General features: G+C 35.4%; 1 protein-coding gene across 5 annotated transcripts in view; it reads left to right on the top strand.

Annotated features, from left to right (window-relative positions):
- Positions 1–834: 834 nt before the first annotated feature.
- GMIP (GEM interacting protein) overlaps positions 835–8,433 on the top strand; it is a 79,855-nt gene continuing 72,256 nt past the window's right edge. For 3 of the 5 annotated variants that reach the window (XM_070741088.1, XM_070741084.1, XM_070741086.1), the window contains exon 1: positions 873–977. In XM_070741088.1, coding sequence (XP_070597189.1) covers positions 956–977 — 22 coding nt within the window. In that variant the 5' untranslated portion in view covers positions 873–955. Of the gene's footprint in view, positions 978–2,594; positions 2,693–8,433 lie in introns of those variants that run through there. The other 2 variants (XM_070741089.1, XM_070741085.1) reach the window with 2 other exon arrangements.

Raw genomic sequence — 8,433 nt, 5'->3', positions numbered from 1 at the left:
TACCTACCTACCTACCTACCTACCTACCTATCCAGTGTATACTGCTCAAAAAAATAAAGGGAACACTTAAACAACAGAATATAATTCCAAGTAAACCAAACTTCTGTGAAATCAAACTGTCCACTTAGGAAGCAACACTGATTGACAATCAATTTCATTTTGTTGTCAGCACATTCAACTTTGTACAGAACAAAGTATTCATTCAGATCTATGATGTGTTATTTGAGTGTTCCCTTTATTTTTTTGAGCAAAGTATGTAATCTGGCTTATGGGACTGGATATGTTTTTTATTTTTTTACTTTGCTTTTCAATGTGGTTAATGAAGCCTCTGTCATTGAACTATCTTTTGCCAAGACATTTGCAGGTTTGGTGAAGACATGGTGCACCATAGTAATTAAGAAGGACAGGTGTAGACTAATTTAAAACAAAAAATAAAAATGGGATAAATGGCTGCCTGATTAAAATGGTCTTCAAAAATTATTTCGAAGTAGATAAAGTATGATTAGAACCTCTGTGTAAAACAGATTCACAGTTTTCGTATCACAATTTAAAGTATGCCTTGTCTCTGCTCCAGTCCTAATGCCATGAAAGGAATAAATTGCAGAAAACTATAGTACTGTTGCATACTATAGTTTTCAGATGGTTGTTTTCTTAATAGCAAGTAAGCTCAACAATCTGCATAGACTAAAGACAGGCTTTATGTATTAGGTTTATTACCAGAGGTCGGGGGCTCTTATTTGTAAACTGAAAAATATGCAAATGAAAGAACAAGTAAAAAGTTTCTTTATACGGAAATGTAGTCAGCAGGAAGCAGTGAAGTTTCGGTGGCTGTTTGCTCAGAAACTCTGCAAAATATGCAGTGTCCATGGGGCTGCCTATCAAAGTTAGTGGCTCCTGAGGTATCCAAGGATTTGTGCTGGGGTCCAAGCCTGGGGGTCCTGCTGTGGATTTCATCATGGCAGAGCTTACATCTTCTGGTAGGTAACACAACTTTTTTTATGCAAGGACTTTGAAGCCTTTTTTCAGGCATACAGCAAGTCATTGCACAAGGTTAAGTTTTTAGGCTAGGGCAACAGAAGATTGTTTTGAGGTGTGTGATCCCTTAAAATAAAACTCAATTCAGTACAGCTACTGCAATAATCAAGAGAGGGATATACATACATACATACATACATACATACATACATACATACATACATACATACATACATATCTCTCTGTAGCCTTGATATCAATCACTTCAAATCAATCACTTCATATCTCGCTGTATTTTAAAGATGTGTTCTAAATTAAGGTGATGGTTAAAATGTATTTAAGATTTTTAAAAAGAACATATTTTTGATCAATAACTTTTTTAAAAAGTAGATGTTAAGTACTGTCTCTCACATTTGATTGTCTGATAGCTATGTACACTAGTTGGAATCAATTTTAATATTTGAGATGATATTTTTATATATTTCTGTTAAAAAAATATGCTGTAGTGTGACATGGAGATTTTTAGATACTTGTTAAAAGTCTCCATAAATCTGGTTCAGCTATGGCCTTACAGTAGAAGTTTTAGGAGAAAGCGTTTAACCACCCATGAAGTGTTATCCTTCATCCTCTTCTTCATCTTCATCCTCTGTCAGCCATGTTCAGAATTACAATTTTTAGAAGTACTTATTTCCTGGCTTTTTAATTGTTTTGCCTAACGGCATGATATACATACCTGCATACTGGATGGAATACTTGCTCTACAGATATTGTTCAACATGCTAATTCTGCCACTACATTTTGTGCCACCAGCCAATGTGTCTTCTAAAGAAGAGCTTGTAAGAAGCAAGAAATAATTTGGGGGGGGGGGGAATCATACTCAATTCTTTGCCAAGGTTTGCTACCCTCCATCTGATTTAGGGAAATTTTACTTTTAAATTTTACTTTTGGAATCCTGAGAGGTGGCCATTTGCTTGTGTGCAGGTGGAAATAAGGTATCTGCAAAAAGACTAGAAGAAAAACTGATCTATTTGTAATTGTAAATATTTGTAATATTTAAAATCCTAATTAACAAATTACAAATAGATCATTGTGATGACAACATTTTCTGCGAAGGCCCTTTCACCGCAATTCTCAAAGACTTGTGAAAAACGATGACAGTATTGTTGGATGGATCAGAACATTTTAACAATGAAAATGGATCATGACAGTGGAGATGCTGTGTGTGTACACAAGACGAAATCTAGAGATATTCCACATGGTCACCATTGCCATCCTTTAGATCTTGTTAACCAGTTTGCCAACAGACTATGATTGTCTTCATCATAGCCACTGAGAACTTCAAATAAGCCAATCAGTGTTTCTCCTACTAATCTGTGAAAGAATGAAAAAATAGACCTCCTTTAGCAGCATATATTTTTCTTTGGGAGAAGTAAAAAGCATGCTCCTTTGCTGTATTTAGGAAGCTCGATCTGAGAATACTGTGACAACATGGCAACTTACCAGTTATGGCAGGGTGGGGTGGATAATTGAGGATTAGGAAGTGGACTGAAGCAAGAGTTTCCCCAATGAGAAACCCTACTAAATTCTAGAAGCAGTGTTTCTCAAACCTGGCAACTTTAAAATGTGTGAACCAATTCCCAGAATACCCCAACCAACCATGAGCTGTACCTAAGTCAGAAGGAAATATATTCTACAATTATGGCAGGAAAGGATACAGGTATGGTTCTAAGCTGTGATTGAAACCAAAGACCCAAAGGCTCTGCCTTTAAAATGGGTGATTATATTATATTCAATGAGAATATGATATTGGTACACTATTTTCTATTATTATTATTATTGTTGGTGGTGGTGATGGTGTTGGTGTTATTATTATTATTTTAATAAATTTTATTGATTTTTTAAAATTTTAACAAAAAGATAAAACATAAATTCGAAACATAAATGTGTGTACCATCATCAAACAAACAAAATCATATATCCCTCCACCAGGGAAGATTCAATTCTATATCTTTGTTGTTGTTGTTGTTGTTGTTGTTATTATTATTATTATTATTATTATTATTATTAGTTTGGTGGAGAGTGTTTAAATTTCAAAATAATCTTTTAGATAAATACAGTAATCTTTCAGAAAAATATTTTATGTACTGTAGATTAGATTAGATATATGATTAGATATATGAACAAGTGCAGAAAAGTAACCTTTGTTTCTGGTTTTGGTATTATTGTTTTATATTTTGTTAAATTCAAGGTATTTCATATTTAGCATATCAGGTATTTGATGGATCAAGATGCCCAAATACTATAATGGGAACAATTGGTTTTGGTTTTTAATTAGTGCTGCAAATCAAGACTTGTTTGAAGTCAGAGGTGGTACCTCCTGGTTCTATGGAACCAGTAGTAACTTAGTGGCCTGGATTGCTAGAACTGGCAGGGATCCAGGCCTGCCACACCCCTGAACTGGCTCTCTTGGCAGTGCCATAGGCGCCGCCATTTTGTTTTATTTTTTCTGTGCACATGCAGAAGCTGGTTTTTTAGCACTGTGCATGCGTGCACGCACAAGCGTCGTGTCAAGGAACGAACTGGCAGTGAAGAAAATCACAACCCACCCCGTTTGAAACTTTTTGATGTTGAGCCATTTGAGGCAATATATCAAATGACCCATCTTCAAAATGTTATTTTTTATTTATTTAAAACATATCAGTTTTGATGACCTATCCTCCCCCTATTCCAACGGTCTCCAAACTTGGAAACTTTAAGACTTGTGGACTTCAACTCCCAGAATTCCCCCAGCCACCATGGCTGGCTGGTGAAGAATTCTGGGAGTTGAAGTTCACGAGGTTTAAAGTTGCCAAGTGTGCAGACATGTGCCCTATTCCAATAGACAAATGGGGGAACTGAGGTTTGGATTCAATGTCAATTGTATATTTGCAAAATATAGATGTTATGTTGAAATAAATATGATGTGGAAATGAATGGAAAAATAATAAGAAAAAGGTCCTACTTTGCTTTCTATGTTAGATGAGTTGGGTTTTCAGATCATTCTAACATAAGCATATTTAGAGCTGATATTGGCATGATTTCATGAATACAGTTATTCAAGACCAAAGATGCCATATTATGGCTTAAGCACTGGGTCACTGTAAATTACAGGTTATGCTTTGGTTGAATAATTCAAGTCAATTTAATAGATCATAGATATCTGGGTTATGCAAGCTATATTTTAGCACATTGTGTGACCCTGATTGTAGATTCGCTCACATACTGTTCAACTAATGTATTATAGAATTCCTGATCTTAGTTCAGAGCAGCATTGAACTACATAAAGATATATGTCTGAGTAAAACACCATAGCCTTTTCTGAATATATGTTTTTACATTTAATTTTTGCTTGGTGAGAAGGCAGAAGTTCTACTTCCTCTTCTTCCCCCTCTTACCTCATTTCACAGGAAATATCAGAAAGTTCTTTTTAAAAAAAAATCAGCATCTTTCCTTCATTAGAACATTACTTCCAGTTCTGACACATTCAGAATCATGTTGACATTGGCAAACAAATGAATGCTCAGAAAATAGTACATAGCAATACTTCCCTATTTTCTGTATATAACTCCTATATAAGTGAAAATCCTTCCATATGCAAATGAATGTAGATTCTGTATATAGATCATGATATATGAAATGGAATAACCATCAGACCAAGATGTTTAGCTATTAATTTCTATGCAAATATTAGAAGCATTCTTTAAAAATAAGACAATTTTTGACAATTCACAAATAGAAATTTGTCTAAGCATAGGATGGAAAACAATAACAAATAATGGCTAAATTACTCTATTTCATGATATTCCATCAAGATTCATGCAATCCTTGATTTAACCTCAAAAATGAAACTTGAAAATCATAAACCCTAAGTATTTCATCTTTTTCCCAACTCTAAAACTTGATTTTTTTTCTATCATCTATCTATCTATCTATCTATCTATCTATCTATCTATCTATCTATCTATCTATCTATCTATCTTCTTAATCAGCAATATTCTTAATTAGCAATATTATTTTCTGTTTATTTATTTTGAAACCTGCCAAGGCCCCATACTTATTCAAGTTCCTCGTCAAGTATTTTAAATTGGAAATCAGTGTATAAACGAGAATATTTAAAGAAGAATAAAAGGGAAATATGAATGTTGAGCCAAGTTAAATATGTACTACTAGTAGGGACGAAGTGAAAGGAATGAAAGACTGTGGATATACTATGTTTTGAGTTGCTTAAAAATGCATATAGGTAATCCTTGAGTTATGACCAGTTGCTTTGTGACTGTTTGAAGCAACCCCAAATTTTTTACAATTCAGTTCCAAAGTTCCAAGGAACAATAATATGACCACATTTCAGACATTCAGCGACTGGCCTGCATTTAGAGCCATTTGCCCATCCTGTAGCCATAACGAACACAATTTATGAAGCTTTTGTCCAAAACCAGCATTTTCTTTGTTTTTGACGAAAATGCCCCATAGCAAATAATGTGTTTGCTTATAACCACTGCAGAATAAGATTGTAGATCGTTTGTGACCTGTTTTATGACCAATATGACTTATGACCACAAGGGACAAGCTCTGTTATGAACATAAATCAAGGATTACTTTTATAGCAGATACAGCTGAGCGTAAATCCTGTGTGTATGTGTGACAGAGATTTTCAAGAGATGAGGAGATTAAGAATAAAGAATAATTTCAGAATGCAGGTCCTTCCTCTCCAAGTATAGGCAAGGGGTATATTGAAATACATAAAGGAAACACTGAATTAAACATTAAGGATTCAACTTTTCTTAGTAAGAGAACCTGTCTTTCTTTAGAAATAAGCCTGATGGCTCATGTAACATATTTCTGCAACAATACTAATCAAGTACAAAACCTGATACAAGAACAGCATTTTATATCAGTATTTCAGCTTTCTGTTTGTTTGTTTGTTTGTTTGTTTGTTTGTTTGTTTGTTTTATATGTCGCCCCTCTCTGAGGACTCAGGGCAGCTTACAACATATAAAAGGAAAACAATACAATATCTTAAATCCAATTATTTTAGACTAATCTAAAAACCCCAGTTACATTAAAAATTGAATCATTCCCATTCAGCAACAAACATACATTGCATTTGTTGGCCAGGGGGCTTGAGCCTAATAGCCCCAAGCCTGGCGGCATAAATGAGTCTTCAGACTCTTTTAGAAGGCAAGGAGGGTGGGGGCAGTGCGAATCTCTGGGTGGAGCTAATTCCAGAGGACCGGGGCTACCGCAGAGAAGCCTCTTCCCCTAAGCCCTGCCAAATGACATTGACGGGACCTGGAGAAGGCCGACTCTGTGGGACCTAACCCATCGCTGGAACTCATGAAGCAGGATTTTCTTTTTTTTCTTTTTTTCTTTTTTTTTTTTTAAATAGTGTTTATTGAATATATATACAAAACTATATACAAAGACAATACAAAACAGTATGGACAGGACAAGGTGTTCTTATCATATGTGTCTAATTGTTATTTTCATTAAGGTCGAACAAACCACATTTAACTTACAAATAACAATGAAAGCCTGAGGATGTAATTTTGGAAAACCTTAAATAAATTCAAGTCTGTGCTACTCAACTGTCAATGAGTCTGAGTGGCTCATAGCAACTAAATAACAAATAGGATTTGTAGTAGTTTCATTACTACACAAAACTATTCATTTCCAGAAAAGAAAAGAAAAGAAAAGAAAAGAAAGCTGGCTGGAACCAATTTGATCAACCTTTCAAGAAAAGATAAATAATATTTCAAAGCTGTCCAAGACTTGGCAAAAGAAGTAACAGATGGGAAATCATTAAAGAGAGAACCAACCTAGAACTCAGGAGAAATTTCCTGACAGTGAGAACAATTAATCAGTGGAATGGCTTGACTCTGGAAGTTGTGGATGCTCCATCACTGATGGTTTTTGAGAAGATATTGGACAGCCATTTAATCTGAAATGGCATAAAGTCTCCTGCTCAACCAGGGGATTGGACTAGTAGACCACCAAGGTCTCTTCCAGCCTTTTTTCTATGTTCTATTTTAGGAGCCGATTTTGTGATGATATTAAACACAACCCTCTTTTTTTCTTCCAATTAACATTTATTTTGACAATCCACATAGTTCTGTAACAAGGCAAGGAAAAGATAACATTCAGTTGGGTGAGAAGGTCTCAGAGAAGTGCTGGCTTTTCTTCTGTCCAATGAACAAGCTCCCCATTGCTGTTTGATGAAGCAACGCTTTTAAGACAACCACATCCTGTTTCTGGGGCAGAGGAAAGAAAAACATGAAGATTTTGCTCTGTTAATATCATAAGCGCATGTAACGAGTAACATTTTCTAAGTTCTACAGCTACAGGCTTCCACTATTGTTTCCTGCATAAGTAAGTCACAGTTCATCATGATAGCTTGTTTGATTTTGGGTTTATGATTTAGTATGACGTCTGAGCTATGTGATGATAGGCTGATCAACAAACTACAGTTAAAATAAAACAGGGCTATATATTTTAGAATAAGAATCTAACAAACAAAAACAAATAGCAAAATTATGAAAGATTATTATGAAAGCCTCGGTGGCGCCGTGGTTAGAGTGCAGTACTGCAGGCTGCTTCTGCTGGCTGCTGGCTGTAGTTCACCAGTTCAAATCCCACCAGGCTCAAGGTTGACTCAGCTTTCCATCCTTCCGTGGTGGGTAAAATAAAGATCCAAATTGTTGGGGGTGATATGCTGACTCTGTAAACAACTTAGAGAGGGCTTTAAAGCACTGTAAAGTGGTATGTAAATCTAAGTGCTATTGCTATTAATACAAAGACATACAAGCTAATAACATCAACCATGAAAATTCTACTTATTGTAAATTTAAAACTATGAAGACTAAGATAAGAAGAATAAAACAGAGTAGGATAATAAAATAAAATAAAATAATGATAGACCAAAGATATTTCACAGAACAATCTAGACTATGTTGTCATCTTCATATTGATTGCATGCATCAATATCATGTGAGCCCATGGAATGTTAGATCATGTCTTAACCATTGAGTGGCAGCCAAAACTGCACTACAAAAAGGAAAGAAATTTGCTATGCTCCATTTACAATCCCAAGATATTTTAAAGATACCAGATTGAGAAGGGTATTGGACTATTGCCCCTTTTGGTCTTGCTTTTTAGTGCCTCCCATTCTCCATTCAACACACTCTTTCTCTCTCCCATTTATTTTCTCATTCCTAATTGTCCTTCTCAGTAATTTCAGTCTCCTTTAGGAATAATATATCTAATCTTGATTTCCCCCACCCCCACCCTTTCCACACCAAACTCTTAGAGCCATGCCATGGCGAATCTATGGCATGCATGTCATAGGTGGCATGCAAAGCCCTCTCTGTTGTCACGAGTGCCACTGCTAGCTATTCTTGTGGCTTCTGGCATGTGCATGTGCCC

The sequence above is a fragment of the Erythrolamprus reginae genome, chromosome 2 (genome assembly GCF_031021105.1).
Source record: "Erythrolamprus reginae isolate rEryReg1 chromosome 2, rEryReg1.hap1, whole genome shotgun sequence".
Taxonomy (NCBI): Eukaryota; Metazoa; Chordata; class Lepidosauria; order Squamata; family Dipsadidae; genus Erythrolamprus; species Erythrolamprus reginae.
Note: the sequence above shows the minus strand (reverse complement) of the source record. Positions and strands in the feature narration are given on the sequence as shown.